This window comes from Lactuca sativa, chromosome 4 (assembly GCF_002870075.4).
Source record: "Lactuca sativa cultivar Salinas chromosome 4, Lsat_Salinas_v11, whole genome shotgun sequence".
Lineage (NCBI taxonomy): Eukaryota > Viridiplantae > Streptophyta > Magnoliopsida > Asterales > Asteraceae > Lactuca > Lactuca sativa.
The window spans coordinates 133975520-133991028 of NC_056626.2; the positions used below are offsets into that span (position 1 = coordinate 133975520).

General features: G+C 34.1%; 2 protein-coding genes across 3 annotated transcripts; one reads left to right on the plus strand and one right to left on the minus strand.

The window, feature by feature from the left end:
- The first annotated feature begins 430 nt into the window (after positions 1 to 430).
- On the plus strand, positions 431 to 5026 carry LOC111877350 (probable inactive leucine-rich repeat receptor-like protein kinase At3g03770). 2 transcript variants are annotated; one of them, XM_023873871.3, is made up of 7 exons: positions 431 to 2216; positions 3138 to 3271; positions 3349 to 3592; positions 3762 to 3985; positions 4079 to 4104; positions 4196 to 4307; positions 4634 to 5026. In XM_023873871.3, the coding sequence occupies exons 1-7, from the start codon at positions 956 to 958 to the stop codon at positions 4862 to 4864; spliced, it is 2232 nt and encodes a 743-aa protein (XP_023729639.1). In that variant the 5' UTR covers positions 431 to 955; the 3' UTR covers positions 4865 to 5026. The 2 variants fall into 2 exon arrangements, with proteins under 2 accessions (XP_023729639.1, XP_023729640.1); XM_023873872.3 differs by having other exon boundaries at positions 436 to 2216; positions 3774 to 3985.
- Positions 5027 to 7398: 2372 nt separating this feature from the next.
- Positions 7399 to 12938, minus strand: LOC111877351 (protein ROOT INITIATION DEFECTIVE 3). Its single transcript, XM_023873873.3, has 6 exons — positions 12391 to 12938; positions 12141 to 12254; positions 11928 to 12061; positions 11698 to 11842; positions 11397 to 11599; positions 7399 to 11312 (listed from the first exon to the last, which is right to left on the minus strand). The coding sequence occupies exons 1-6, from the start codon at positions 12604 to 12606 to the stop codon at positions 11183 to 11185; spliced, it is 942 nt and encodes a 313-aa protein (XP_023729641.1). The 5' UTR covers positions 12607 to 12938; the 3' UTR covers positions 7399 to 11182.
- Positions 12939 to 15509: the final 2571 nt, after the last annotated feature.

Sequence of the window (15509 nt, forward strand, 5' to 3'; positions counted from 1 at the left end):
TGAGAGTGGGATTGATGTGATGTAAAATTAAAATTATAGTATATGATAAGTTATCTAAATGTATAAACAAGTCCTTTAACATACTATTATTTATAAAAATACTTAAATATCCTTTAACATACTATTATTTATTTAGAAAATTACAAATGTAACCATTTTTCTCAATTTTTTTTAATTAGTCAAAAATAAAGATTTTCATTTAAAAAAAAAACGTGGTTTTGGCATTTCGTAAATACTCCACAGAATACACATGGTTATTTGTAAGAAAATCTTTATTTTTGGGCTAATTTAAAAAAGATAAAAATAATAATTATATTTGTCATTTGCTATTTTGCTATTATTATTTAATTAAATGATCATTGTTCTTGAATTCACACATTTCATGACATTCATGACTAAAATATGCACCGACTGGAAGGTTTAGCACGTGGACTGTAGAGCAACCTGGATTTAGTGCTACTGTACTATACTCTATGCATTATGTACAAGTTCAAATGCATCATTCATCAAGGTTAATTCGAAAATCCTTGTTGCGATCTTCATTTACGCATTAATGCGTATATATCTATATCTATGTATGGTATGGAAGAAAGAAAAAGTCCTAAAAAGCACACCTCTTTAATTTCTTGATCTCTGTCTTCTTCAATGGCAGCAAAACCCCATGTGGACAGCACTAAATGCATTGGAACTTCCAATTTCTGAAAATTTCTCTCACATACTGACATTAAATTTCAACTACCCACATCAGATTTCATCCTTTGTTTTCTACTTTCTTCTTTCGATTCCTCCAAATTCATTTAAAAAACCAAATCTTGATTTCAAATAAAAACAGGGGAGAACATTTGTCTGTTCTCTTTCTTTAAAATACTCCATTCTTGACTTCTACTTCCTAAAGATTCTGTTTATCTTGTTGGGTTACTATCAAGAAACTCAAACAAAAGAACGGAGCATTTTAATGGCGATTTGCAGGTTTTATTCCCTTCTGTTCTTGACAATTTCATGGAGTTTCTTCTTCGCGAATGCAATCCAACCTTCGCAAAAACAAGTCCTCCTGCAGCTACGAAAACAACTGGAGTACCCGAAGCAATTGGATATTTGGCTCGACACAAGTAATGATTTCTGCTACGTGTCATCACCACAAGTCAATGTCACATGCGAAAACAACTTTGTTTCGGAGCTTAAAATCATGGGATTTGCTTCCGATCAAACGCCAAAGAAGGTAAATTCGGGTTCTTTTCATGGGTTTCCGATTCCTTCACAAACACTATCTCAAAACTTCTCAATCGACTCTTTGATTGCCACTTTATCAAGATTAACAAGCTTGAAAGTTCTTAGTTTGGTTTCTTTAGGAATCTGGGGCCCACTTCCTAACAAAATTCAAAGATTAAACACACTCGAATACATTGATTTGAGTTATAATTTCTTGTATGGCTCAATTCCTCCAACTCTTTCAAGAATGGTGAGTCTTCAAAGTGTGAATCTTGATGGGAATTTCTTGAATGGTAGTTTTCCTAAAGGCGTTGACTTGTTATCAAGTTTGACCAGTTTAAGCTTGAGCGAAAATGGGTTTTCTGGTGATCTACCAGATCTACAAGATTTGCCAAACAGTTTGATCATTTTGTATCTGAATAACAACTCGTTTTCTGGTCAAATCCCAGTCAAATACAGTCAACTCAACCACCTTCAAGAACTCGATCTTTCATTCAATTCACTCTCTGGTGTTCCCCCATTTTCTCTATTCTCATCTTCATCCATTACTTACTTAAATCTAACATCAAATAAGTTGTCCGGTTCACTTCCGGTTCACTTACAATGTGGAAACAAACTCGCAAACGTCGACATTTCACAAAACCGATTTACAGGCTCCTTGCCGTTATGCTTAACCAACGAATCCAACAATAAAACCGTTAAATATGACGGGAATTGCCTCATGATTGATGTGACACGTCAGCATCCAGCATCGTATTGTGTAGAAGAAGCTCGAGGGGTAGAAGTGGAAACTAAAGATTTCAAAGGTTCTGAACATAGAAGGAATCCAGTGATAATTATTGGAGTGATTTTAGGGAGTATTGTGTTTCTGGTGCTTTTGGTATTAGGGTTTGTGATTCTTTCAAAGAAGCTTTGTGCTCGAGGCGTATCTGAACAGAAATTGCTGCATAAATCGGTCCAAGATTACTCTGTTACAGGCTACCCATCTGAACTTTTAACAAGTGCAAGTAAGCAGAGTGTTTCTTTTTACTTTAATGAACTTAATGGATACAAAATGTTTCTTTTTTACTTAATGCATAATACAAAATGTTTTTTTAAACTTAATGCATTGAGAATTTTTATACTTAATGCATTGAGAATGTCTTGATGAGTATTAAGTGAGGGAAGGAATCTTTAAACATGTCAAAATTAATTTTTGGGAACACGAAAATTACCAAAATGTCATTGTCCAATAAATAAAGTGGACTTTTTGACCCTTTAAACAAAATGACATCATTTGCATTTTGCAAATCTCAGATTTTTTTTTTTTTTTTAATAAATGGTCCCCACCACTCATATTTTAGGAAATAATGTTATTTGGAAAATATTTTCTTTTAAAGTTTTTTTGCGGCCTTTTGTGAGTAAAGGTAACCGCAATTAATGTCGTTGCAAAATTGATTGTAAGTTTATGTAAAGGGACAAAAGGTGGCCACTTTATTAAATGTGTTCATTATTATGATTTTCCTCTAAAAACTAATTTTTAGAGGGTGTTTGGATTCCATTTGAAAAATTCTTATTGATTTATTAACTTTTCAAAAAGCTACTAGGACAAAAATATTTTTTGACAATTGTAGAAGTTATTTTAAAATAACTTATTGAAAAGTTATAAAAAAAACCTTTAAAATGAGTTTTTGAAAAGTTAGACATACTTGACGTTTGGAAAACTTATGTCGTTTTTATGTCATTTTACATGTATAAGCTAGCCAAACATTTTTTAAGTTTTTGACTTATTGAGATTTTTCCACCATAAAAGCTAATCCAAACGTTTTTTTTTTAATTCCTTTTGAAAAAGTCATAAGTTGATCCAAAAGTCCTTTGAGAGTTCAAAAAGCAATGTCAAACACCCATAATCATGAATTGAATTTTGATTCGTTTATTTTGTTAATTAGGATTGGTTTCAGAGGCTGCAAAGTTAGGAACCGAAGGAATCCCAGTTCACAGATTGTTTTCTTTTGAAGAGTTAAAGGAAGCTACTAACAACTTTCATAGATCTACCTTAATAGGGGAAGGTTCAACGGGCAAGGTACAAATCTTAAAGCACAATGTACACATTCTCGACACATTTAAGATCACTTATTATACATATATACTTTTATCCAGATCTACAAAGGGAAGCTTGAAAATGGGACAGACATTGCAATAAGACATTTGACAGTGTCTAAAAAGTACACGATTAGAAACCTTAAATTAAGGTTGGATTTGCTTGCGAGGCTTCGACACCCACATTTGGTTTGCCTTTTGGGGCATTGTATTAGTGGTGAAGAGCAAGATAATGGTGAATCAAACAAAGTGTATCTTGTGTATGAATATGTGCATAATGGGAATTATCGTTCGCTTCTTTCGGGTAAGTTTCTTTTTTTTATATAAATTGTGAAATTGGTTATTCCTTTTTATACCATTATGATTGGCTCTAAAAGGTCATAATGGTATAAAGAGGACAATTTTATATATATATATATATATTAGTTTAGGGGACCCTATTTGAACAAAAAAAAAAGTTAGTGAAGTTTTAGTGTTTTATGCAGGGAATGGTAGTGAGAATGTTGTTCTTAAATGGGGAGATAGATTGAGGATTTTAACTGGTGTGGCTAAAGCTGTGCATTTTCTTCACACTGGACTCATTCCTGGTTTTTTTAGTAATCGATTGAAAGCAAATAATATTTTGTTGAATGAAGATGGGATGGGAAAACTGAGTGACTATGGGCTTTCGATTATAGCAGAAGATATTAAACAAGATGTATGAAAAAAGAAATGTTTTATCATTATTACCTTTAACTTGAGCATTTAGCTGGCAAGATCTGACCTTTTTTTAATGTTTGTTGTTTTGTAGGCCAATGGGGAAGGTGTTGAATCATGGTAAGGGATTTTTTTGGAAAAAACAAAAAGTAAAAAACTTATTTTTTGTCTTTCGTTGGATTTTGAGAGAGAATGTGTGTTTTTTTTGTAGGCAAATGAAGAACTTAGAGGATGATGTCTACAGCTTTGGATTCATTCTACTTGAGTCCCTTGTTGGACCTTCTGCTGCATCTAGAAAAGATGAATTTTTGATGAATGAGATGGTATTTTGTTTGAATTCAACTATATAATCAAGAAAATGTTAAATACAAGAAATAATTATGTATTTCTATTTCTTGGTATTACTTTAAAAAATCTACCCAGTTATAGCAATGTCATCTATATAAAAAGCAATGTCCATCACTATAATTGGATAGATTTTTCAAAGTATAATATGTTAATAAGAAAAACAACATAAAACACAAGTTGTGTTTTATCTTGTTTTTCTTATTAAGATATGATACTTTGAAAAATCTACCGAGTTATAGCGATGAAAATTTGTTATGGGATTTGGTGGCATTTTGATATCTTTTGATATATTAATTTACAGGCTTCTTTTGGAAGTGAAGAGGAACGGAAGAAAGTAGTGGACCCTGTTGTACTTGATTCCTGCTCACAAGAATCACTTTCGGTTATAATCTCCATAACCAAAAAATGTTTTTGTGGTGATTCATGGGCAAGACCCTCTTTTGAAGACGTGCTTTGGCACTTGCAGTATGCTGCTCAAATTCAAGCTGGGACCCAACAATCTGCTGAAAAAGTTTTATTCATGGGTTGTTGATATTTGCCTTGTAGTAATTGTATATAAAATAAGCTATTAGAGACCTTTATTCCAATATTACTCTTTCTTTTTGATGTACTACATTAAATAATTTTGACTTTTATGAACGTAATTGTATATATTCAGTTTATCATGTATCTTGATGGTACTTGGTGTTGTTTCTTTCTCTTTGTCAAACACTTACTCCACACATTCATCATGTATCCATTATTCCTACAGTCATTTATCTATTTAGCTGTTCATCCATACAACATTTAATGAGAAATAATAATAAAAAAAAAAAATATCCCCTTGATATTTTGTTTGTTTGATTAAATTTATGATTTATGTGTGGTGTTACTTTTTGTGTGAGTTTCATCTTGTAGAAGACGAATTTGAGTTAAATCAAGCAAACGTGATTGTAAGTGACTGTTCATCTCTATCACATGCTTTGTCATGTTAGTGATCCATAATCTATTCTCAACGTTGGTTTCCACTTTCAACTGTAAGGCTTCAGGTGTCCTTTCTACCTGCAGTGCAAAAATAGTAGTATAAAACAAGGGCACATAAGTAATTTTACTTCATTTTTCTTTTATAAAAAAAAGGTAATGCATTCATCAAGTGAGAGTAAACCTCTAAATCAATACTCTGTTGTTCCAGTAAGTTGGCACTTTGATACTGATGAGTAATTTGTTGTTGTGTAGAAGAAGATGGTAGAAGAAGGGTAATACTTGAATTAGATGGATCATCTTGGTGAGGATACTTTTGGAGTAATGATACGGGCAAATTAGTAAATTTGCGTTGATGATGTGGCAAGGGGAGGAGTGAGGAGTGTGGGATCACAACCATATTAGTAATAAAACCTGCATATGTATAAAAGATGGATAATAATATCAAGAATGTCCTTTTTTTTTTTAGGATTTGTGTATAGATTAACAAAATAAGATTGTTATTTTTTTTTCTCCTAATTTATTGCACTACTCCCTGTACTAACTACTAACTACTCCTTGTCCCTACTTCCTCAGCATCCATAACCACCCACAATATAGGCCATAGGAACTCAAATTATTATATAGGTTACGTAAGAAATAATTCAGAAAGCAATAATGGAGTTGGGGCCTAGTTATTGAGCATCTCCAGCTTGAGGAATCTAAGAAATGTTGGTTTCTTGGATGGATTGAATTTGACAATTTCATTATGGGCAATTTTGACAAATCACATAGCCAGAGGAAAATTATTTTTTGGGTCATCTTCAACACGAAGATGCATTTTGTGTAATGAAGAAAAACATTGTTGACTTGAAGACTATGAGAAGTCTTTGTGTAAATGGTATAACGTGTTACATAATCCTTAATTTATGGAGATAGCAACTGCAATCAATAAAGCACATGTTAGTTATAAACCTCCCTATACGCAAGGCAAGAAAACAAGAACAATTTTGCTTAATGAATGCCACGAAAGACATAAAAAAGATTAACTCGTATTAAAGATATGTGGTATTCGCAAGACATTTCAATCATTTTTGATTGGTGGTCGAGCAACAAACACAAACCTCTTATTAATGTCATTGCTGGGAATAGTCGTTGGGTTGTAACGCGAAGAATTTTTGTTGTATAGAAAAAACAGGAATCACAATAGCAAATTATTTGTTCAGACACAACACTAAATAAGTAGGACAAGCAATGTCCTTCAAATCATGACAAACAATGTAGCAAGTTGAAAGGCCGGATGGCAAGGAAATTAAAAAGATACATAAACATATTTTTTGGTCTCCTTGTTGTGTTCATACATTGAACTTGATTTTCAAAGATCTTGTAAATGAATTCTATTGGTTGAGAGAGAGAGAGAGAGAGAGAGAGAGAGAGAGAGAGAGGTGATTGTTAAATAGTTTCTTAATAACAATCACGTCTTCACAATTTTTTATAGATAACTCAAAGTTAGAGTTATTAAAAGTGGCAAAGACAATATTTGCATCTAATTACATTTTGTTGAAAAGGTTAATGGATTGTAGAGAGACTTTTTCTATAACCCTTGTCTTTAATTATTGGATGGATTTAGTCGATCAAGGAGATGAAAACACTTAGATTATCGGAACAACGGTTGTTGACACCATCAAAAGTGAAAATTTTTGGGAGGACGTTGAAAGCATTTTAGCTCTAACAAAACGAATTTCTTGTTGATCAAATTTTGTGATCTCAACTTGAGAAAATCTTGTTAGCTAGGTGGGAGAAAATGATTCTTCCTTTTCACTGTTTAGGCTTTTACTTTATTTTCGCATTTCTATGATACACATTATCTTGAGATGTTAGCACCCGATAGAATTACTAGAAAATCTTCTGGTTTAGACAAAGAAATGGTACTTGGTGTTAATTGCAAAAGCAATTTGTACAATTCCACATGAAAAAAAGGTTTTATTTAATAACAACAGCTCAAATAGATGCATTGATCATGGACATGATCAATTGATGGTAAAGGTACAGTTTAGAAACTCTTACACTCATAATGTGAAAAGAAATTGCTTAAATTGTAAAAGGGCATACAAATTGGTGTTTATCCACTCAAATATTTGACTATAATCACGTTTTTCTGAAAATTAGAAAGCATGCCCACAAAAAAATGGGATATCGTTATTCTTACTTTTCCGTTTGTACGTTTCATGTTTTGGATATGATATTTCGTACCAGGTAACATGGTACACATTCCATGTACCAAAATCACATTCGATATGAACCTACCCTCTTCGTTTAAAAATTTAGAAATTCCCGATCCTCGTACTAAAACGTTCTGCATTCCATGTGAATATGGACCAAATAAAAGGTATGCACGATGATTATCGATAGAGGAAGTTGCAAAAAAGTTGCCGCAACACACATGGTGGACAAATTGGGCTATCTAACGACGTGATCATTTTTATGTGACTAATGAATTATGTTGCAAAACATTTTCTTGGAAAATTTGTTGTCGCCAGTTATTCTCGTAAAGTTTGCTCTTTTTCTTAGACTTTCAAATATTCTTTTAAAAACTTCTCTAAATTGAGTACCACTTCTTTGTCTAAATTAGAAGCTTTTCTAGCAATTCCACCGGGTGCTAACATCTCAAGATAATGTGTATCACAGAAGCGCGTAGATAAAGCAAAGCCTAAACGGTGTAAAGGAAGAGTCATCTTCTCCCACCTAGCTAGCAAGATTTTCTCACGTTGAGAGGGTAGTAAAAAACGTATTTATTATTTGACATGTCATCTTTAATTTCTCCCGGCACGTCTATTTTTTTTATATATTTCACCAAATTTTGATCCTTTGCCATCACAAATTTGATCAACAAAGAAAATTCGTTTTGTTAGAGCTAAACTGCTTTCAACGACCTCCCAAAATTATTCATTTCTAATAGTGTCAACAACTATTGCTCCAATTATCTAGAAAGAGTTTCTCTACAATCCATTAACCTTTTCAACGAAATGTAATTAGATGCAAATATTGTCTTTGCTACTTTTTAAAACTCAAACTTTGAGTTATCTCTAAAAATTATGAAGACATGATTTTTATTAAGAAAGTATTTAACAATCACTTCCCCTCGCTTACATGTATTTGTCAACCATTAGAACTCATTTACAAGATCTATGAAAAACAAGCTCAACGTATGAACACAACAAGAAGACCAAAAAATGTTTTCATGTACCTCCTCAATTTCCTTGCCATCAGCCTTTAAATTCGCTTCATTGCCTACCACGACTTGAAGGACATTGTTTGGTCCTACTATTTCAGTAGCTCAAGTAAATAGTTTGTTGTTGCTATTCTTGTTTTCTCTATACAAGAAAAATTCTACGCGTACATAAGCATTCACAGTAATGACATTAATAAGTGGTATGTGCTTGACGTTTGACCACCCATCAGAAATTATTGAAATGTCTTAAATCTTTTTGGTGTCTTTGTGGCATTTATCAAGCAAAACCGTTCTTGGTTTAACGCTTGAGGGAAGTTTATAACTAGTACGTGCTTTATTGATTGAACTTACCATCTCCATAAATTGAAGATTGCATAACACGTTACACAGAATACCATTTGCACAAAGACCTCTCATAATCTTCAAGTCAACAACGTTTCTCTCCTTTACACCAAATGTATCTTCAACTGGTTTATTAAAATAAGGGAAGATTGTTTTTTAATAATTATAAAGTTTTTTAAAGTACTATACACACCAACTTTTTAATCAGCTTTGACGTTGTTCAAAAACCGTTCATACTTCTCACGATCTTTTAGTACCCAGAATAGAACCAAAAAAATGAACATGCATTCTCGTGTACGAACTAGTAAATTTTTGGTTAAAGTGCTTACAAACCCACACCTTTACACCCCTACCTTTTTGCTCGTTGCAACATAAATGATGTTTACTTTTTGCACTAGTAGGCTATTGTGTTTCACTGCTTTGGCTTTGAACATCTTGAGTCTCATCTATGTTCTTTTGGTTGCTATCTTCATTCTCACTTAGTATAACATGCTCTCTAGATTCTCCATTATGCTGATCAGACATCCTTTTACCAAAAACAATTTTATTTTCCTTGATGACTATGCTTAATTTTATTTTCTTTGATGATTATGCTTTGCAACTGTTTTATTATTCCTATGAAGAATGTGTGTTGGACAAGAGAAATCGGCCATGTATATATAGAGATAGTTACTAATTTTATGAGATAAATTCTAATTGTGAAATAAATAATTGATTTAGTAAAATCAATTGATTCAGTGAGAACTTCTTTATATCTTTATATATAATATAATTGACTGCCAATCTTGTTTCCAATCACATTGTAGAACTAGATTATTAGACGTTCTCAAACATGTTCAATACTGGTTTGAATCGAGTTCCCAAATGGGGAGAACATGACTCATAGCCAATAGGTACAAAATAGAGAACATTAGAAGGAACGATTGTGTATGCATTCCTATGGCTTATGGTACGAGAATGTAATGTTGACCTGGTACGTGCCGATCATAGGTACTTTTGCGAACCACTATCACTATCAGTTAAGTTAACCTTCGTTGAGGGGCGATAGTCTCCCTTGGTAAAACAAAAAGAACTTATAGATGGGTTAATGCTATAAGAATTAACACTATTCACTAATCAACTCCCTCTTCCAAAAGGTTTGAATCAACCCAAAAAGAGTAAAGAAAACCTAATGAAAGCTTGGACATTTTAACACTAGAAAAATAAGGTCAGGATTTTTCCTTATTTGGTTCATCAAGAGTTTTAATATTCGAGAGAAGAAGAATCTCAACTATTCTACTTTTTCCTTTAAGACTATGTTTAGCGTATTAGTTGAAAAACTAACTGTTAAATAAAAAGCTAGCCGATAGCTGATAAAAAATAACATTTGGTAAAACTAACTGAAAATATGAAGTGACATAAAAGGACATTTAAAAGAATGTGTTTTTATAATTAATTAAGGATTATATTTGGAAATTTTTAAAAAAACTCCTAAAAAGCTAGTCTAAGTAGCTTTTTAAAAAGTTAGCTTATAAACTAGTTTATAAGCTACTTTTTGGCTTGCCAAACATGAAAACTTAAAAAAACTCGAAAAATAAATTAGTTTTTCAGCTAGCTAACTGTAGCGTACCAAACATAACCTAAATATTAAAGGTGGTTTTAAGCGAGGCAGTTGGCCACTTTTCTTAATATATCATGAAACCTAAACTGAACTGTATGATGTGGATTGCATAACTTCTCGAACTGCAATCGATCCACAAATTGGCCTTTGTGGGCTTGGTATGGTGTTGGATGAATTTGGATCCCATATACACATTAATATGTCAAGAGATGGGCCTTGGGCTCATTCATAGCTTGCTTATGCCTTATATCAATATTCAATATTCTTCTCAGGTTCCTTTTTACTTCACAAGTCTGGGTGAACGTGAATCTCTATCTAGGGACACCACAAGAGGCATACCTCTATCTCATTTGGATCTTTACCAATTCGCCATACTCAAACAAGTTATTAATTTACTTTGTTAAAGATTTTTCTTTTGACTAATGTTGTGAGCATAATATCATATACGTATTATTGCATTCATTTATTGCCTATTAATTCGGGTTTCTAACACTATATCTTCCAATAAAGACAGAATGAAGAAATCTTATAGACCCAAATTGGTACCATTAATTTATTCGTAGTAGTTACTATAGGTAAAAATAACAAGAAAATTTTCCACAGAAAATATTTCAGTTTTCATGGTATATCCGAAAAGGAAAGCATAGAAATTTCATCGATATAAGAACTAATTTTCCTATTTGCTTAACAACTATATCATGAACTTTCTTTAACTAAAATAAAGGAATAGTAGTTAGTTAATTACCTTTGTGATGATTAAATCTTCGAATGATCACACCCTCAATAACATTCCACAAGCAAGCAGTAGAATCCTCAGAAGCAGAAATAAGACCGGATTTACAAAAAGTCAATGCTGTAATAGATTCCCTACAATTCCAATCGCATCAAATTATACAACTTGTTCACAATCTATATAACATAACCAACAAGCATAAAAATATAAACACATACTTATGTCCATTCAATTCCAATTTTTGATCCTCTGAATCAAAGGAAGCCTCCTTCATCAATCCAACATCAAATGGGGTCATAAAGATCCTTCCATCTGCACTTCCAGAAAACAGAAATCTCTCTAAAGGGTCAACAACCATTGCAGTTATCGGTTGTGGAAAAGACCAAGTCTGCAAAAGTGTCCCTTTTACAAGCTCCCATGCCTATTTATAAAAAGACATAATTTCGAAACATTTAATATATCAAAGATGCACATAAATACACCATTATATTATAACATCAAACATGAAACTGAATTCACCTTGCATGTGCCATCAAGTGAGCTTGATACAAAAACTGATTGAGAGACAGCTGAAGATGGTAAGAGTCCAGTTATGAAGGATTTATGCTCAGTTGAAACACTTAGTGATAAATCAGAGGATTCTATGTTTTTATCATCTAGTAAACTGTCACGAAAATGAATAAGCAAATTTTCAGATAGTTTGTTGTGCATATGTCATAAACCCTTAAATAAACCATAGATGTTGTTACCTTATCATTGGCCAGACAACTATCATTCCATCTTCGGATCCAGATATAAGTAGAGAAGCATCATTAGAAAAAGCCAAACAGGTTATTGGCGAATTATGTGCATGCCAAGTTTTGAGCAGTTTACCACTTATAACCTACGAAAAAATTCAATCAAGAAGATGACATTTGGGGGGAAAATAACCTTGAGATGTAGTGTAGTAGAAGATTATATACCTCCCAAATGTAGAGATTTCCAGAAATGGCTCCACCTGCCAAATATATACCATCTTTTGTGCTTGAAATCGGCCCAATGGCTTCAATTGTATAACTCCGTAAAGGTGAACGAGGCTGAAATCATTTAGCACGAATCAACGTAAGAATTTGGTAAAACCCCAAATGGAAGGCCTTAATACCAATGGGGATTATATGCGTCATTGGAATTGTGGGAAAATATCCTAAATCGAATTGATCGTAGAAGTAGTACCTTAGAGAAAGGCCAGGTGAAGATGACGCCGCCAGCGACGGAGCCAGGGAGGTGAATTTGAGAGGCAACCAAGTACCGATTTCTCAAACAAGTGAGTCCATGGAATTGTGAAGCGCATGTGGGTATGTGAAGAAGATGATCCCCTGTTTCTATGTCCCAAATCGTCAGTCCCACCGTTAAATTCTTGTCTCCGCAAACCACCAATGCTTCCTTCATGGCTCTCTCTTTCCACTCCCAGTGAAACCCAGTTTGAATGCTGTGATTTGGAAGGAGAATTTAGGGGTTTTAGTGATCGGGTAGCAGGGATATCTGTGGTTACGGCAATCCCCTGTCCGTTTGAATGCCAATGGTGGTACGCCATGTCAGGTGTGAAAACTGTAGAGGTGGAATGCGTGAAAGCTGGAGAAGGATTACGAGTATCCCACACACAAATTTTGATGTTTAGTGCATACGATTTTGACAATCTATGCAATCGACGATGGTGATCGCCATGCATTCAATCACATTCTAAATTGCGTAACGCTTCTACACTAGTTATATTTTTAGGGTTTTTGTCTTCAAAAACTTAGGGACTTTTGCTTTAGGTTTTATGTTTTAAATGGCCCATAATTTTATTTTTTTGTGTCTCATATCAAAATAACCTATTAAGCAAGTCATTATAACAAGTTTGTAGGTAAATGATTTTGCTTAATGGTTGTTTGGAAGTGTTAACTTTTAATTAAGACATACTTTAATTTTTTAGATTCAAAGCGGTTGATAATCTCTTAAATTTTGTTTTTCATCCTATATGAACAAAAACAAGGACCATGATATGAAAATAAGCTAATTTTTCAGCAAATCTTTTTCCCTCTTCTTTTTCTATTTTGTACGACCATCTCCTTTTTCCCTCTGACAGTCCTACTGCCCACTTCGAAAAATTCAGATTATGTCAAATAGCTCGTAAATCTTGTTCAATGTTCACATGGACTCCACTTGGAATTATTGAGATGATGTGGCCTAATTCCACTACTTTTTTCTCCATTTTCATTGGAATGTTCTTTCTTTTCCCTCTTCATCGGAATGCTCTTTCTACTCCCTCTTCTTCCTTCTATTATTTTGACAACCACCCTACATCCACCTAACAACCAGCCATATTAGCAAATTCAACTTCACATTCACATTTATGTGTTGTTCCACCTGAAATTCTAAACATCTCTCTTTACTAATATCATGAACAAAATGAATAAAGTGGAAGTAGGTATTTTATGTTTTCTGATTGACAATAAGATCAAACACATAGAGTGTAGGTTTTTATTCTACCAAAATATGAAAACCCATTTACATATACACACTTAATTAAACATGAAGCTAAAAAAAGCATACATCACGAGGATAAAGTTCCAATAATCCATCGGTAGCCACGAAAGGCTTTTTGTGTAACATCCGGACTCTCATGTATATTATTTGTATATTTATTTTTGGGGTTTATTGAGTAACTAGACGAGTTGGTGCCTCAACTCGTCGAGTAGACTCGTGAGTGGTCGTTGGGGTTAAGTGACCAACTCGACAAGTCAGAGAGCCGACTCGCCGAGTTGGCGTTGTGAGATGAAACCCTAAATCCCTGGGTTTAGGGCCTACTTAAGAGAACTTATGTTCTCATTTGCGCCTCACCAGTTGCCCAGCCGCCCTGTGTGAAACCCTAAACGAGTGTAGTGAGCTAAGAGCGTCTCAAAGCTAATCTTGAGAAATTTTAGTGCATCTTTTGAGGAGAAGTTGTCCAGCAAGGAACAAGGAAGAACTGTGGGATCCAGGGCCAATTCGTCCAAAGCTTCAAGTGGAAGGTAAAAAGCATGTGCCTTTCTCATTTATTTGGTTAGATCTCATGGTTATGGAAGATTAGGGTTTCTACCACCTTTTGATTTGGGACTTCGAGCATACTGAGTTATCATGAGGTTTAGACCACGTATTTGGACCTTGTGAGGTCCCTAAAGTCCAAAGGTCCCAACTTTATTCATCAATATGAGGGTTATTGTGATTAACACCTTGTGAGAACATGTATTGGTATTTTGGAGCAAAAGTACCATGCATGAAAGTAAAGATTGAAGCTTTACGTAGCAATCGAGTCTTGGGATGTTAGATCTAGTGTTTGGAGTGATAGATCTACTTTAAAACACCTGAATGAGAAATCAGATTGAAGGGACTCGCCGAGTCAATGAACTGACTCGACGAGACGGTTAGGGTTTGTCCCGATGAGCTTGATCATGTGATAACTCACTGAGTTGGAGGTCAACTCGACGAGCTAAGCTGGACTTTCATGAGACTTCTGAGGAAAACGAATGGACTCGACGAGTCACATAGATGTACTCGGCGAGTCGGGTCAAACATGGATTGTTGACTCGGGCGTTGACTTATGTTGACTTTAGGGTTTTGGTCAAAACGGGGTTAAGAGAGCCATGGACGGAAGGGGGGGGGGGTAAAATGGTCTTTTACCCATTCCAAGAGTTTGAGAGAAAGAGAATAGCCTTGATTTATTTAGAATTGTGAATAGAGTATTAATTAGAGATAATTATCATATGTGTTAGGCGGAGGCTAGTTCGAGATTCGTGTACGAGGTTATTACTTGGTTGTTTACGAGGTGAGTCTTCTCACTATACTTACCTTGAGTGGTAACCTATGTGTGACCGGGGGGTCTTATGTGCTTATACTGTGTATTGAGATATCTTGTTTTATGTTTTTGTGATATATTATATGTATTATTCTAAGTTTACTGAGTTAGGACCAGAGGGTTCACCCGAGTTGAGGGATCGGAGGGTCCCACTGAGACACATTGACCAGAGAGTCATATTGAGTATTGCCATGAGAGGCTAATGAGTTATGTGTGGTATTTTGGGTAACTCACTAAGCTTCGTGCTTACCGCGTTATGTGTTATGTGTTTCAGGTACTTCTCAGGATCACGGGAAGGTGCTGGCTTGATAATACACAATGGATCAAGAGGATTTTTACGATTCTGGGATAATGATTTTCACTTTGTGGATTTTGATGATAATTGAGAATAATGTGGTTTTTGTTTGGAAAAATATGATATGAGTTTTATGGTGTTTTAAAAATGAAAAAATTGGTTTGAAAATCTACAGCGTTA